The sequence below is a fragment of the Sinohyriopsis cumingii genome, unplaced genomic scaffold, assembly GCF_028554795.1.
Source record: "Sinohyriopsis cumingii isolate HCF-2022 unplaced genomic scaffold, ASM2855479v2 utg000349l, whole genome shotgun sequence".
Lineage (NCBI taxonomy): Eukaryota > Metazoa > Mollusca > Bivalvia > Unionida > Unionidae > Sinohyriopsis > Sinohyriopsis cumingii.
The window spans coordinates 301,676-319,512 of record NW_028315889.1 but is presented as its reverse complement, the minus strand read 5'-3'; the positions used below and the strand labels follow the sequence as shown (position 1 = coordinate 319,512).

Genomic DNA, 17,837 nt, shown 5'->3' with positions numbered 1-17,837 from the left:
TTCCAATCTTTTTCATTGCTTGCGTTGCTAAAGTTGTTTTTACTTCCGAAATGTAATACTCTTTAGCAAGCTGAAGTTATTTGCCCCTTTTCATAGAATCTAGAATCTACCCAATTCAGATGTGGAACAATCAAGTTCATTCCAATATTTGGAGCCATCCACATTTCTTGTGTTCCTGTTGTAAGTCTGCTGACGTGCCTTATGTTGTACATACTTTTGTTTAATTCAATCATGGTTGTAAATTGTATGGAATAGTTTTTAGATCGATTTTGCCTAAATCTCCTTAGTCTGTTAAGAGCAGAACGTTATGTAGCATCTATAAATAGATACGGACGTATGTGTTAACAGTTACTAATAATAATAATCATAATAATAGACGTTACAGTATTGCACAAGCATTATACGAAGGATATACTAGTATCACATGGTGTTTGGAGTATGTATCGAGACTATATTCTATCCCCGATATTATTAATGAAATATGTTTCTGCACGACATGTAAGCAATCCGATAACCGCATATATGTATATATATATATATATATATATATATATATATATATATATATATATATATATATATATATATATATATATATATGCGGTTTTTCTGAAAGTAAACAGGTTACAAACGCCCGCTGTACTAATGTAAAGTTTCTGTTCATTAAAGGCAATACGATGCGCAAAATTAACGTGTTTCTCTATAATAACTCTCTTTAAATTCGATTGCTGTACAAGGAATGATTGAGTTAAACATGTTAAGCAGCATATCTTCGTGAGGAACTGTGATTAGAACATTCCTTTGCTCCAGGTCATTTGAAATATAAAAGATACTGTACGTATATATTGATATCGTGGCACGGAAACCTCTAACCTTATGAGCCGTTTCCTCAGCTAATTTTCACTGACAGGTGAAGAGTTTGTTTTTGACATAAATCTCTGTCATTGGCTGGAAACAAACCTAATAATATCCTGATCAATGATAATAGTTTCCGCATGGGATTTGGTTGCGTCCGGTTTTGTTTAAATGTGGAAAACTGACAAAGGATGGTACAACATAATTTTGGTGTTACCCTTTTAGCTTTTGAATCTCGATCACTACATTACTAGTTAGAGACAAAGAAGATAAAACAATAAACTCAAAATAACACACTGAAGTTACAAAACTGTGCATGATTGCATGTCTGATGAAACGTAGTGTACAAAATTAGATTTCGCAGTTTGTTGACTTGAGCTCCGATATATATATATATATATATATATATATATATATATATATATATATATATATATATATATATATATATGTATAAACGTCTAAGAACGCATGACTCTCTATCAGACTTAGATGGAAATTAAAAAACAGACAAAGAACACGCAATAACCATAATAACAAACGCTGTATTTACAAATGCGTACATGATTTTATACTTAAAGTAAGTTTTCGTTGAACATTTTAGATGTCTCAGTTTACCTGGTCTGAACATTCTCTCTCTCTCTCTCTCTCTCTATCTCTCTGTCTCTATATATATATATATATATATATATATATATATATATATAGCGTGTGTGTGTGTTCGTTTCATTTTGTTTTGAATCTGGAGACACAGTATATTTAGTGGCTCTAATTTGTCAGACGTCGTGCAAACGAAATAAAGCTTGCAAAGTCATAAATACTTTATTCTACTACGTAAGAATCGACAGAGAACCGCTTAAAAAAAAGATGTATACAAATATGTACAATGCATATCTCGCTGCTGTTGCGTTGCTATATACCATCGCTAGGTCTTATTTCACTGTATGACAATATAGTTAAGTACGTGAATGAACAAGATTATGCCGCCATGATAATTAGGATATAGAAATGATGATTTAGAAAAAAAGATACCAAGTTCTTTAAACAGGCTCTTACTAATTGTTATAAAGTGTAAAATTAAACAATACATACGTGTACAGAGATCTTCGATGGAAAATTTGACACCATCACGCTGATACGCATACCAAGGAACCCACTGTCCGTATGTGGAACAATTCAGCCAGGAAATCGTGCCATCTTGTTTGTAACCTTCGTGGCAGGAATAAGGACACGGTGGGCCCAGTGTGGCACACCACCAAGTTATTTGACCGTTGGGGATTTGCATATCGCATACTGGAATAATGTTATGAAAAATCATTTTATAGCAACATTAGAACTGAATGAGAATGGCATGTTTCCTATGGCCGATTTATAGACACATCAACATTCGTCTCTGTACACACCCGCTCTTCTCAATCCATTTCATGTACATGTTGTGTTAATGTATTTCGTCTGCGAAAGTTAACGTCATGATCGCACAAAGGTCTATTATTTATATGGCATCTATTCAATGTATTGACACCAGATTTTATCAAAATTTCATCCAAAAGAATTTAACCTGAAAATGTGAAATGTTGGAAATAGTGTTGTTTAGAAGTGTCAAAACGAACACCCACGAATATAATGGTATTGGTATTATCGAGTTGCTAATGTTTTTATTAATTACCGCCAATAAAATACGAGTTTATGATCTAGCTTGGTGAAAAGTCTAGCATTACGTCCAAATTGAATATTTTATGTTTCTCGGACAAGTAGGTGTCCTCACCATCGCATTTTGCAGATCTACCACAGCTAATTAAGCATGTGTAATAAAAAAAACATCGTTGTAAGAACATGAAAATTGTGTATTTTCTTACCACTCTTTGTATTAATATTCTGAGCGTGTTGTAACTAATAGTAAGCTGTACAGCCTTCGTGTATGTATGTATGTATGTGTCTATACATACACACACACACACACACATATATATATATATATATATATATATATATATATATATATATATATATATATATATATATATGTGTGTGTGTGTGTGTGTGTACATGTATATATGAAGGATGCACTCCATCCTAGGAGCTGAAACGTTTATGCCCTTTTACTTCAGAAACGAAGGAAAAGAAAAAACCTTATACGTTGAGAGGAGGAAACTTAAATTACGAATTCGTTATTGAACGATAATACTAATTTTAATTGAGGTCAAGGCAAAACATACTACACTAAAGGTCATCCCTTTGTACTTTTTAAATGGAAACTTAATATTTTATATGTGTCTGCGATTTGGATTTGTTACGTAGATATAATAAATTTTCAGTCACATCTCTACTATGTCTGATGTGTGGCAGATTACAGTGATGTCTAGCACTGGGACATCATGCCGCAAATATGTAGTATGATGTTCCACCCAGCCGCATTATCTTAATGCCAGGCTGACCGGACCTAACAATACTCTCTTAATGCTGAACTTCTAGCAAGGGAGCTGTTAGTACCTTTTATATGTGTTTGATAGGACTAGGCCGGGGACTGAACCCGCGACCTCTAACCACTTGCTGTCAATATTGAATCTAACATATAGTGATCAGACTGTTTTGTGTGACAAATTGTTTTGTCAGTTACACAATTGTACAAATGACGTATGTATCTCTATTTTCTCTTTTTACCATTGATGGTACTGTTTCATATATTTTAGCATATATGATGATTTTTTTCCTTCAAGCAGAACAAAAAATTTCTTTGCAGTTAAACGATGGCTTAAAAATAGCGATTTACAAAATGTATCAAATATGAAAAGGGTCTTTTCTTTTGAATATGTATATGATATATCGAAAATCAAGCAAATAATGTTACAACGAGATATCGAATGTGAATGATATATTGAAACTCGTTACAAAGCATAAAGGTGATATTAGATCAAATGCAACTTTGGCGACACTATACACTATATCTAAACCTCTACGAAGCAAAGTAGACGTACCTAGAGATACGCAATTCGCCTGCTCCTTAATCTTTATGGGGTGATTGCATTTTACCTTTAAACCAGAGATATGTCGGTATAATTTATGTAAATACGGTTTACTGCTTACTTACATAATGTTGGAAATAAAGAAGCTGTAGAAGTTGTAGTCGCAGGAGAAGTTGTCCGGAATATTGTGGATGAAGTATTGGACATACCTTCAAGAAAAATACCGGAATCACTATAGCTACATATAGAAATATATTATGGCGGCAATATCTGTGCTTTATAAGACAGAATGTTTTTTATGTAAACTAAACTGAAAACTTTATCATCAAGTACCACCTGAGAAAATCTTGGAATGTCTCTAAAGAACTTCTCTTGGATCTGTCAGAATTTTACATTTGTAAGCCTTTAGTCCTAAATACCTTGTACTGACTTTTAACATCTTTACCTGTTATATTTTGTCTTGTCTACCTTCATTTTTATGTTCTTTTGTAACCGTCTATCCTCCTAAAACTTGTTTCGCAATGTTATATATTAACATTCACTGATTCATCCATCCATCTATACATACATACATACATACATACATACATACATACATACATACATACATACATACATTCATTCATACATACATACATGCATACATGCATACATACACACATACATACATACACACACACATACATACATACACACACATACACACATCCACACATACATACATACATACATACATACATACATACATACATGCATACATACATACCGGACAACAAGTTATCCTTACACATAAATTGAAAGAGAAACGATTTTATTTTGAATATTAATTCATGGGATCATACAGACTTTCAAAATGAATTAAAATTATTTGATATATAAACTGCTTACCTGAAACAACGGCTAGAATTAATACGTATGTCAAATACATGCAATATACAAATGAAGTATATGTACATGTCATATGAATTAAGAATGCAATAAGGATTTAAGAAAATCAATTATATATCTTAGAAATTTTCTATTTTCCCCATGACGTCTTTGACCTTGTTGAGTATTATATATATAAAAAAAAATTATGTTTATATCTAAACCTATGACAAAAGATCTTTCTAAATTGCGAATGCGAACAGTGTTTGACTACTCTAATTTTGACTTTCACCCCATTTAATTTTATGTACGCTTTGTTGCCGCTGTATTGAAAAACGAGGTCACCTACTTCTGAGTATATATTTTAACTTCCGAAAAGAGTAAAGGGCATATCAAGCCTTTAAACGTATTTAGTCAAACATTTCTCTATTAGGCATCCATCTCACAACCACGCTCCAAAACTAAAATAAAGTGCACATGATTATAGAACCATGTGCACAATTGTTCATAAAAAAATATTCTCGAAATATGAGCATTATTAGTTGGTGAAACAAAGCAGTCAATTTTGGATATAAACGATTTCGTTTTATTTTATTTCAATGGAGCTAACAAGCAGAATAAGTCATTGGTTGTTATAGCACAGCAGGCTTGCATAACCTTAATGTGCTTTTATTTTTCTTTCAAGAATGTTATTTAAAGAAATATAACTAGAAAATATGAAACGAAAATGGTCCATTAGCTTGCATGGAAATTCTTTGATTGCTCTCGATAAGAATGAAAATCTTTGATATCCTTCTTTGTATCGAGAAAATGGATCGCGTCTATCTTTTTTGAGAAACGAATTTTTTTACAAAGTAATATAATTAACAATTACGTTCATTGCATTTGACTAGCTCATTTAACGATAACAAATGAAATGTTTCCTTGGATGCTATGTACTTATACATAAATGGACGATTTTTAATTTATCATCATATCTTAAATTTGAGCGCCCTATTCTCTATTTCATATTTCTCAAAATATAATAATTCCAATATTAGTTTTGAGAGTTTTGATTAGCGTGGTTGTCTACAGATGGAAAGAATTGAAAATCTTAAGTCAATAGTTCTAGATTTGATACAAATTCTACACGTCTTTTATGACTTCGGAACATGGGTCTTCTGCCGCAGAAAAATATCTATATTGAAATATCGCCTTCCATTGTATATCTGTATTAATCTTAGAAACTAATGTCAAACTCCTCAATCCTAGCTGACTAAATGTTAATCGGATATGTAGCTGAACTTGGCATGAATATCGTATTTCCTGCAATATTCAAATGACTCGCAATGGTATAAAGAAAACAAAATAATATTACACACCATTTTTGCAATATGTTTTAAAGATATCTTTTTAAGAAGCCAGTGGCGTCTCGGAACTCGCACATTTTCCCAAACCTACTTCATTGCTGTTTAATCGCATCATACTCTTGTTATTATTAACACTTTATTATACTTCAGCAGCAGGGAGGGCGAATCCTACAAAATTTAGAAGGTTCCAAATGTCGAAATAAACCCTTCATAAAAAGGTTTCAACCGGAAATAACGTCGACTACGTCTCAAGAGGAACCTTTGGAGGGAGAAACCTCCTTGGAAGGTCCTCCAGAGTTAGTCCAAATACGGGTTCTGGTTGAAAAACCTATTAATGGCGCTTCGATTACAAAAAATGAACCAATTTGTTGTCGTCGCCCTCCCTGCTGCTATGAATTAAAAATTGCTATACCAAATAATGGTGGATTCGGAATCTTAAACAGCTAGACTAGCTAGAGAGCGAGAAGAAGCACTTAAAATATATATCCCTGTAAAAGAGGAGTTCAAAAAAAAAAGTGCAATCGCGGCAGGAAGCACAAGTTGAGTACGCAGCGGAAACGGAACAGTTGTTTGAACCTATTACCTCGTTTACTGGAGATGTTTTATCTGCTATTAGGGGACCTAAAAAGGAACCAGGTGAGAAACAAGAAAGTCTTATTCAAGTATTAAAAGAAACTGCTGAAAAAATGGCTGCGGTCCAGCCTCAACCTGAAGGTGCTGTTGGCAAAAAAAAAAAAACCCAAAAAGGAAAAAGGGGAGTTGATTTTAGGGAAAAATTTACTGAAGCGGGTCTAAAAGAAATTCAAACTTACAAGACAAAACCCACCAGGATATAGCCAAATATGGTGAGTTTGCTGTCGAAGGATTTAATTCCAGAGGTGATATTTTAGATCCCAAGTACATTAAAGTAGATAAAAAAAACGTGGACTGATTGGTTGTATAAAATAAATCGAGGTGATGAACAAATAGACAAGGATAGTACTGATTATAAAATTTATTCGCAGGGGATAACGAATTATAATATGAATAACAAAGAACGACAAGAAGAAGAGAGAGAACAAAGGCAAAAAGAAGCAAAAGAGAAACGAGAACAGCGACAAACATCGCTGGCACAAAAACGAGAACGGCAACGGGAAATACGAGAACAAAAGAAAAGACGAAAGGAAGAGAAAAAAGTCTTTTATTACTGTTCCGCACCATGAGCCTTCTCTTACACCTGAAAAAGACCAAGATGATTCTTCGCAACTCTGGTCCGAATTACCATTGAATCCTGCCGAGATGTTTGAAGAGCTCCCTAAAAAAAATCTTCAAACGTATTCACTAAATCGTTTGATCGATATTGCTGTGAGATATAATTCTAAGAGTTATTTGAAATCTGAATATTTTGGAAAAGTAACATCTGAGCATTGGTCTGATGCAGTATATTTTACTGCTAAAGAATCACATATTTACCTTACCGATCCCGATTACTTATCATTTATGCAAGAGGTCGAAAAAAAGACCATCAAAAGATATTTTAGAAGACCTTGACCTCGGTGCTATTGGCAAATGTTTGGGAAGTGGTTTTATTCCCTGCCCTGATAGTATCTTCAATGACGTTTCGCGATTAGGAGGAAAACGAGCTGGAAATAACTCACCAGAAATAATTAATGAAGCAGCTGATATCTGTCGGCGATTGTTTCAAGGTGGTGTCATGGATGCTAGTATTTACCGAGAACTCGTTGATGAAATCGTTGATGATTACAGCGATTAAACAATAGTAAATAGCATAACATGGTCATATATAATAGACATACACCTGTGCAGATCAGAGCAGTAAATTCACGATTACCAATCAATAGAGCAGCTTACGGAGACGGACTTGGTGATGTGACTCAAAGATTATTTGCAGAGTTAGCACCAAAGTTTGGTCCTCGTGCAAAACAATTATCAATGAAAGCCATTAACGTGGTTGCCGAAAAACTCCTGGTGCTATTGTTAGCGCTGCTGGTAAGGTGCTCTCGGCAGTCAAAGAAAGACTAGCGCGATTAATAAGACGAAAACCACCGGTGAAATTACCGAGTACCGAAATTATGCCCGCTGATGTTAGTAAGGTGATAAATCAAGCTGCAAATCAGAGACTAGCAGCGTTAATAAATCAGGAATCTGACGCACAAAGAAATATAACAGCAAATTTGATAGCAGGAAGTGGACTTCGTGTGCGACGAAGATAATCACCATTTGGAGAAATACGCAGCAGTATAAAATGTTCAAACGCATATATGACCCAGCATTTAACATAGATGAACCGGTCGAGCGAGATTGCTCAGTGCGTGATTATCGATTTTATTCCTATGATGCAAAAAACCAAATCAACGAGGGCGTATCGAACTTCAAGTTCATGATACAAGTAGATATTTTCTGCCTTGTGAGGCGTTTATTGAAGTAGAAGGTAAACTTGTAATGGCGGATAATAATAACTACGGTGTCAATGACCGAGTTGGTTTTGTCAACAACGGGATCATGTCATTGTTTAGTAGCGCCACCTACATGATTGATGGAAAAAATATCGAATCGATTCAGAATGATGTCGATGTTCCTACAACAATCATTGGTCTAGCAAGATATTCTGATGATTTTACAAGATCAATGATGTTTGCTAAAGATATTACTGACAACGCCGATCATATTCAATATATTAAGTTGCGAACACCACCAAATACTGCAGTTAATCCACAACCAGCTGATTTTGAACATGAAGCTAGACCAGGTGCTGATTTTGATATTATAAAAAATGCTAGCGCAAATATAGATAGTAGGACGCAAACATCACAGCTTGATTTTACAAAGTTGTACCCGATTTATTACTTTTCGCTGGAGTATCTTTATTTATCCAAGCAGTCTGTTGTTGATATCCACTTTTGTGCTCGTGTCGGCACCCTACCAGAAATCGCGGCTGGTCCGCCAATTGTTTATGGTCCTTACAGAGCAATTGCTGTTATACTCAGTGATCAGGCAACGTTAATTGAAGGTATTAGTGGCCGAATGAGAATCATTGATGCGCCAGTAGAAAACATGTAGACAATTCGATCAATCGTGTTAATTATAAAATATCATATAGTCACGTTAATGCTACTCTGACCTCTGGTCAGATACAAAAATTACAATCGAAAAACGCGAGTGTATGTGGAGCAACAATAACACTAAAAAATGATCAAATCGCTAGCGGTGGCCAAAACAAGTTATCGCTGATTAAAACCCAACTAAAACATTTCCATAAAGCAAAGCAGGCTAAAACTGGAGTTCAACTTGATTTTGCTCCCAAAGCTATCAAGGATATGGTTAAAACCGGTGGTATATTTCCACTTCTCGCAGCAATACCAGCATTAATAGCTGCTGATGCCCCAGCTGTCGCAAAAGCAGCCGCGTTAGGAGCTGTTGGAACAGCTGCTGGAATGGCATTAAAGAAAGCAACTGGAAAAGGATACAAAAAAAAGACAGGGTCTAAGGCTTCCAGGAACTCCATCTTCATGGTATCTCAAACGCCGCTAACAAAATACGAAGTATTGCACACACCGATGTCAAATTTTGATTTACTCGGTGCTGATAAACAACTTAAAATAAAAAAAATTCAGAGGTGTTTTTATGAGAGATCAATTACCACGACAACCGAATAATCCAGAAACCGGAATTATTAATCTCAATAACAGCGATGGTCCAGGAACTCATTGGGTTGCTTAAGCGATCAATCCACGTGGAATTATCTATTTCGATTCGTATGGGTTAGCACCGCCAGTCGAATTCCTCAAATATGTGCAAAACACCCCCATTCCAGTCTGGTATTCAACGTTACCAACACAAACGCTAACTGATCCTCCAATATGTGGCCGTGAAGTATTAAATGTTCTTGACGCGATATCAAACTCAACCAAACCGCCTCACAAAGTCGTGCACGAGTATACCGCGGGCCGATTTAACATTTTAAACAATCCTTAAAGAATAATGGTAGATATTTACGGAAGATCTCTCATCGAAGCAAAGATAAAAAAACGCGGTGATGTAGATTTATCAAAATATGCGACCAAAGATGAAATCGACAATCTTTTATTGTTATTCAGGATAGACCCAGATGAGGTTGTTATTTTTCAGGACCGACATGGCAAGCTAAAAACCAGTAATATCAAATGGAATGACATAGTTCGCAGGTTCTTGGAGCTACTCCGGATACCATCCCTGTGTTTACTGACAGCGGAAAAATCAGAGACTCAAGTATATCGTTTACAACCATCAGAGATCAAATCGCAGCAAGTGTGACTAATCGCCTAGAAAACACCGGTGACACAATGACAGGTGAATTCAACATGAACGGAAACAAAATACTGGTGTTAGCGGATCCAACATCCGACAAAGATGCTGAAAACAAATTATACGTCGACAACGTAGACAATAAATTATCCACGCTGCGGGCTGAGTATGACGTTCACGTAAACGCATTTTCAAATCTTTGTAGAAACTTTAGAAAAATTAATGAAACCGCAGAAGAATTCATTGGTGATCCGCTCACTGTTGACATACAACTTTCTGATATCAAAACCAACATTGACACGATCAAACAAACACAACAAGATATCGTAAGTGGGATTCCTGATATCGTTAACAAAACCAGTTTGATTAAAATCCCACCTGGAGTTACCCCTGGGAATTTTACCAACATAGTATACACGGTATTATCTGGATTCGCAACATGGTCTAAAAAAAATAAAACTATCAAATATACCGTGACAGTTACTGGTGTGTATAGACTGTCTATGTTCAGTGCTGCAAAATTTGAGATTTTCACAACATATCCCTGGCGACATTACACCGACAAGTTTTCCGGGCTTGTGACTGTAATAATAAATAGCGGAACCGAAGAAGAGTTTATACTGGAAGCATCCGATAAGACATTAAACGCAACATCTTACTGGTGGTGTTTGGAATTCGTAGCTGAAACACCTCAATTGGTTACTGCGTAAAATAATAAATGGCTTCATTAACAGAGTTAAAGGCAACATCATCAACAACAACATTAGATGAGCAACAATACAGATACAATCAAGTACGCGAATGGCAATCAGAGTTAAAAACCCTCATCGACAAATACAACCTAAAAGTAAAAAAATATAAACGACGAGCAGTCATCCTGGATGCGTTAGTATACTCAGTATCAACGTTAGTTGCATCCACCGGAGTAGTATTATCAGCACTAACACCAGCAACAACTGCAATCGCAGTAACGATATGCGTCTCTTCATCAGCGGCCATCGCAGGTGTTTTTAATATAATCGCGAAAAAAATATCTACATTCACGAACACAAAATTGCGCGATTATATCATACAAGTAAACACAACAACAATCGCATACTCAAAATTATCGTCGTTGACATCATCAAGCCTCAATGACGAAACAATATCAGATTCCGAATTCGCTCTAATGGTTAAGATATACGAAGACTGCACCCGCCATTTAAAAACAACAAAGATACATAATGACGGAATTACTTCATCGAGCTCTGCTCGACATAGTCGAAAATACAAACCCGAGGAAACCTTCAATGATAACCGTAACTTCGACTAACCCTGAATTTAGTATTAATTTTCCAACTGCATTTCCCGTGAAAGAAATCGCACTAGCACAATTACGAGTATATCAATTGGCCCAATATCAGATCAAAATCGTTCGGTTGGTTACCAGCGAATAATTCGTTCGTGTTTGCAAATAAAAACCGACCCGATGGTACACCCGACTGGAACGTCATTGGGATACCAACCGGGTCTTATCAAATCGAAGAAATCGATGAGGAATTACAACGTCGAATAAAAAATATCACATTAAAAGAATCCAAGATAAAAATAATCGTACATGAACCAACGCTGTCTTCTGCAATCGAAATAAGCACTCCAGACTACGCTGTGGATATATATCAGAGTTCGATCAGTACAGTGTTAGGATGGCCTGAAATTCCACCACCGACATCATCGATACCACCAGAACCGAAAAAGTCTGATTATGTCACGGATAAGACTTCGTACCACGATATGGCACCATCATACAAAGATCTTTTACTTAGAATAAGAAATTCACCGCTGAGTGAAGATGCAATGGCTATTAAGTATAGAGATGAGGGTGATGAAACCGAATTTTGGTCATTTGGTGCTGAAAGAAACCTACTTAGTCCAAATCAAATTTTTAGATACTTCAGCAAAATTAATCAAGAACATAAAAAAAACTACAGCAACTGCGGAAACGTCTTCAAGAACATCCTTCCGATATAACTTAACGCGACAAGATTATTAAACACGTAGAAATGCTAAATCAGCTTGCATCCGACATGGAATATATCAACTATCGTGTAATTCAGATAATGATTTACTCCGGAGTAGACAGTGATTTTAAGAACCGATTTTTAACTGCGCGCTCGTTAACAGAAGCAGATCTGCAAATTATAAATTCCCTCAGTATGGTGTCCCCGATCAAAAAAAATAGTCAGCGATCTCATTGATGAATATTTTCCCGACATACTCGCAGAATGGAGAAAAACACTGCCACCAGCAACTATTCTCCGGCACAACAATGACCCAGAAGGGACAGGAAGACATGTATCCCCGGAAAGCGTAAATATAACTCCTGTGGTCGCGGTCAATCTTGTGTGTGATGTAATCGATGGCAGCTATAGCACGGACATGACAGTATCAAATCAAGCCCAGCATGGATTTGTTCTTTATTCATTCTCCCCGAAAGACCCACCTAGATATCGATTGTGCAAGAGCCGATCAATCAGGTTTATCTGCAGTGTTATAATCCACTGTTATCAAGAATAAATTTCAAACTAACGGACCAATCGGGCCACCTTCTGGATTTAAGACATGAAACACTGCACATTAATTTACTCGTAAAGTCTTAAGATTTCTATCCAAAAAAATCTCATTAAAAAAAAATAATTCTCCTGACAGTCAGCGTGGATATTTTTTTACTGTCGCTCAGAATAATAGGAAATTTACTTTTTACTCAAACACTGTCAAATTTCTCAATTCGGAAAGTACTTAACTTGTCAAAATCATAAAAATCGTCCGATTTGTTAATTCTGCAGGGTACTTAGCTAGTCAAAATCATGAAAATCGACAGATTTGTTAGTTCTGTAGGGTACTTAGCTAGTCAAAATCATAAAAATCGTCCGATTTGTTAATTCTGATATGGTGTTTACTAGTCAAAATCATGCGAATTCAGTAAAAAAATCTATCTGCAAAGAATTTTATTTTTTCCTGACAGACCCTGATTTCTAATTAATCAAACGAGTATTATATATGTACCAGCACGTAAAAGTTTTTATACACGACAAACAAACACTTGAAAACTACATCAAAGAGGTGTTTATGCAGTCCCCGGTCAGCACAGTTGATTTAGTTATTGATGTATTCGATAATGAAGACCTTTTATTAACGCAGGGACAGTTAGATGAATTTTAAATTACGCGCATTCCTGTATTAAATTTGAATGGCTTAAGGGAATATTATTTAACTCATCAGATGCAGGTCAGATTGATACAAGTGAAAATAACTCATCAGATTGATGTAGGTAAAAAAAGATCAGATTGATGTAGGTGAAATTTTTTTTTTATTATTGTCAGTGCAACCAGACTGACATTCTACTTTCAATTTCATTTCCACGTACTTGACTTCATTTCCCAGTAATCAAGGGGTTTAACTCACGATCTGATATAATTTTTTCCAACCGTCTTGCACGAGTATGAATTAGCTTCCTGGCTTCGGATTCTTCAGATAATGCTGATCTAATTGTTTCGATTGCACGGCAGAGAGGGACAAATTCATCCAGCTGCTGTTGCAGCTAGTGATTTATATAACTCTGTCTGGATTTTCTTTATAAATTTATACTGAGTATGTAAAATATACCGACCTTGCAATTTAGCCTCATACAATGTTTCAAAATCAGACATGATTTTTTTCAGGATCTAATTCATCAGATATATTAATTCCGTTTTCTTCTCATTTTTTAATAGCAGAAGTTACATCATTAATGTTTTCGTAATTCATTATTTACATAATTATATATTTAAAAGAAAAAAAATATTTACACCATTTATGTGAAGTTCTAAGTTGTCTTATAACATCCTAGCAAGTCCAGAATGGTGTTATTTTACACTATTTACCGTGCTCCCTCTTTGCCTTATGACATTTTAGCAGGTTTGACGGGTAGTGTAATGACAGCACAACATATATACACTATTTACCGTGCCCCCTCTAAATTGCCTTATGACATTTTAGCAGGTTTGACGGGTCGTGTAAGGACAGTACAGACATATACGGGGTTATATTCTACGCTCAACAGGTTTGCACACCTCCCCCAATATCAATCCCGCGATGTGCAAAATGTCACCGCTTGAGGTGATAACGCGGGAGGTGTGCAACTTTTGGGTTTCGAAACCCCAGCATATAATTCGGACGCTATAGTATATAAACTGACTGATACTTGGAAACTTAAAAATAGCTCACACGATGGAAGTGGTTTTTCGTATTTCTTATCTTAAAAATAATCGCAGAAAAAATGCAGATGAACCAAGAAACCAAACAAATTCAGTGAAACAAAGATGTTGTCTGTGAAAAAATTGTAAATAAACGATTACGCCTGCCGTTATTGATAAAATCCTTGACTTTGTCAACCTTGACTTTGTCACCTTGACTTTGTCAAGGGAAGTAATTGGAGATATTTACTTCCGTGTTAGGTAACACGGAGAACCGTTTTCCCGCTGTAGTGTGTATACAATAGAGGATTCGTTACAGTTAACTGTATAACGTATCATTTGACCTTTCTCGTTTTTGCAAAATAATACTTGAAATTAGTTCTGCTTTTCAGGATAATACCGCAGAGGATAATGACATGTGTTACGCAACCTTCTGAAAGTCAAGGGGAGGGAACTAATTGCATGACATATGCTTAACGGAGTTATCTCCCTTAAATAACGCTGAATTTATATAAAAACCCTTGGATTGAAGTACACAATCTAACAATAATGAAAAACAATCTTTTGATTATATTTTTTAGACAGAGCGGATTTGGTTATATTTTCTGCGACTTTTCGTATTGAAGGTAAACAAATATCAAAATACTTGCCAGCTGCATACATCGATTGAAATTTTATTTTTTCATTTGTCTTTAGATTTATGGATAAAATTGCCTTGGATTTCTTATTGCTACATTCAGTTTCTCCAAGCTCACAATTCTTGCTCTGCGTGACAATTCTCAGATTGGATAAAGAATTATCAAGTTTATTGTTGTTGATATGATCGATCACAAAACAGTTTTCGATCTCTCCGTTATAAACCTAGTATACAAAACAATGACAGAGATATATTTTCTTCCCAGCAGTAAATTGGAGATAGCCAGTATTAATAACAGTACCAACTGATTTTTTCAACCTGCAATGTCTAATTTCACCATTACGTGACGCTTCGTAATTCCTGATGATGGGGTGTGGGGCAAATTCCTGATTCATTTTATATAATAGTGTCATTTGTCTAACTTATATTTGTCTGAGAACTTAGTTGTATAATCGTGCTCACATTTCAGGGCATCTTTATTATTTTTTTGGTTATAATATCGCTTCAGTTCACGATATCTTTTCCCCCCGCAACTTGCACATAACTGTGTTTTACCCCTGACTCCAATACCACACCGCAGACACGGTATTAGTCCCGAACCCCCTTTTCGAATGCTTTGTAAATGTTCTCCGCAGAATTCCTTTCTGCAGGATTTGTTACAAGGAGTTACAGATCCCAATTTAAGCCACTTGCACTGATTGGTTTGAGGCATTATATGTATATTTCTTATTTAAATGTTTTCTTAAATATAATATGGAGGAGTTTGAGAGATTATCTGCAATCAAGCCCCGGAAAGCTTCTAGATTTTATCTTGACAGACTAACCCCTGATTCGCGGAGGCAAGCCCTGACTGGTCTGTTTGATATCATCAGAGATGCCAAAGAAGAATTTCGTAACGATGGAGCATCTCACGTGTGGTCTACATTCAAAAGTATACACGACGACGATGTCAAGGACGCTACGATGAGTGATACACGAGCGAAAACAATTATCGATTACCTCAATCAAAATATGTTTTTCAGAGTAAAGTTTATTATGCTTTCGGATGATGACAGGTGGATTATCCGCGACAAACGTGACCCTGTCCTTGCTAATGGAAAAACTGCTCTATTAAGTAAAGATTCCAAACCAGAAGCGCTGACTGGGATTGACAAACCATATTACGTTCGAGCTTATCCTGTGACCGCGGTCATTTACGGAATTTATCCGATAAAAAACCCCAACATTAATGATCTTACCCCAATGAAATTTTCAAAGCTGAATTGTGTAGCTGAACGAGTAACAGAACATTTTACAAATGCGATGCGCGGAAACGGTCTAACGGCGTTACGACGTGAAAAAATAAACAAATGGGCTGAATGGGTCAAGGATACAGGAGCTACAATAAACTATGTTGCCGAGTTAGAAAAAGCATTAAGATTCCCCATAACCGTAGCAACGATAACAGGGGAAGTATTATACAAATCGAAATATAATCGGAACGGAGTTCCAATAAATATCATTCATCATAAAGCTCACGCTTGAAAAAGTGCAGTCGCAATATTTCCACGAGATTTACCCGTCGTCGGAAAATTCCAAGGGGAGGAAAACTGAGAGAAACATGTTTGATTTTATTAAACAGATAGGTGAAAACGATCCTGTGTCAGTGTGGTTATTTTCGAGTTCAGATAATGAAATATATGATCAGTTTGTACGCGTTAACGGTGAAATATACCGTAAAGAATCTCTTCATGACACAATGAAAAAACTTGCTCAGAGATACTCAAAAGATACTGACCGATTTCTAGCTAATTGTTTCACTGTTCCATCAGTTGCAGCCTATGCTGCCAGAGAAAAAAATTCCTGGAAGCCAACCCGAAGTGAGTTTATTGAAGATATACAATTAAGTTGTTGCGAATACGGACACGGCGGATTGTGGAATACCAAGTATAATTACAAGGAAATGATATCAGCTGATATGGTTGCGTGTTATCCAGGAAGCTTTCTCGGAATGGGAGAGTGTTCTGGATACTTTAAAAGATTTGGACACCCCACAAACTCGATGACTCGAGTGGACATTAATGGACCATTACCCGATTTTGACCTAACAGGATTCGCTCGTGTAGTGTCATTCGAAATGGCTATGGGTCTTCATGTTATTTGTTTTGTTTGGTTTGGTCGGCATTTTAGTGAAAAGCGCTGGGCACCAATAGTGTTGTTACGATATATGCTTGACTGCAAAATACTGATATCGTTGACGGTCAGTGAGGCAATTATATCATATCGGGCACAGACTTAAGTTTGGTTACCAACACCTGAACTGGTTGAATGCGAAAGTGATGATTACGATACATTAATCGCCAACCTCGAAGAGAAAAGAACGCGAAAGATCTCGGTAAAAGAATAATTGGTAAATTTACTCAAGGCGGTGCATATGATCATAAACGACATTATGCAAGACTGATTATGGATCCCGCCAAGTATAAGTTAGTGGTCGCTGATGCAACTGCGAGAGGTATATTTGTAAGTCGAGAAAAAGCTTATTTATCTGATGGAACTCGGCTGGGTACAATTGTAAATTATACTGATGGCGAGTCACCTCAGTATACTCATTTAAGATCTTCAATGCTAGCTTATGTTTCTATAAATTTGCTATCGATGATAAATATATTCCCTGACACTGCAGTTA

At 35.9% G+C, this 17,837-nt stretch overlaps 1 protein-coding gene across 4 annotated transcripts in view; it reads right to left on the bottom strand.

Annotated features, from left to right (window-relative positions):
* Window positions 1-17,837, bottom strand: part of LOC149774295 (P-selectin-like) — a 144,434-nt gene that overhangs the window by 13,171 nt on the left and 113,426 nt on the right. For all 4 annotated transcript variants that reach the window (XM_089945462.1, XM_089945464.1, XM_089945463.1 and 1 more), the window contains 2 exons: window positions 3,944-4,027; window positions 1,948-2,148 (listed from right to left, as the gene is read on the bottom strand). In XM_089945462.1, the coding sequence (XP_089801588.1) occupies window positions 1,948-2,148; window positions 3,944-4,027 (285 nt within the window). The remainder of the gene's footprint in view (window positions 1-1,947; window positions 2,149-3,943; window positions 4,028-17,837) is intronic.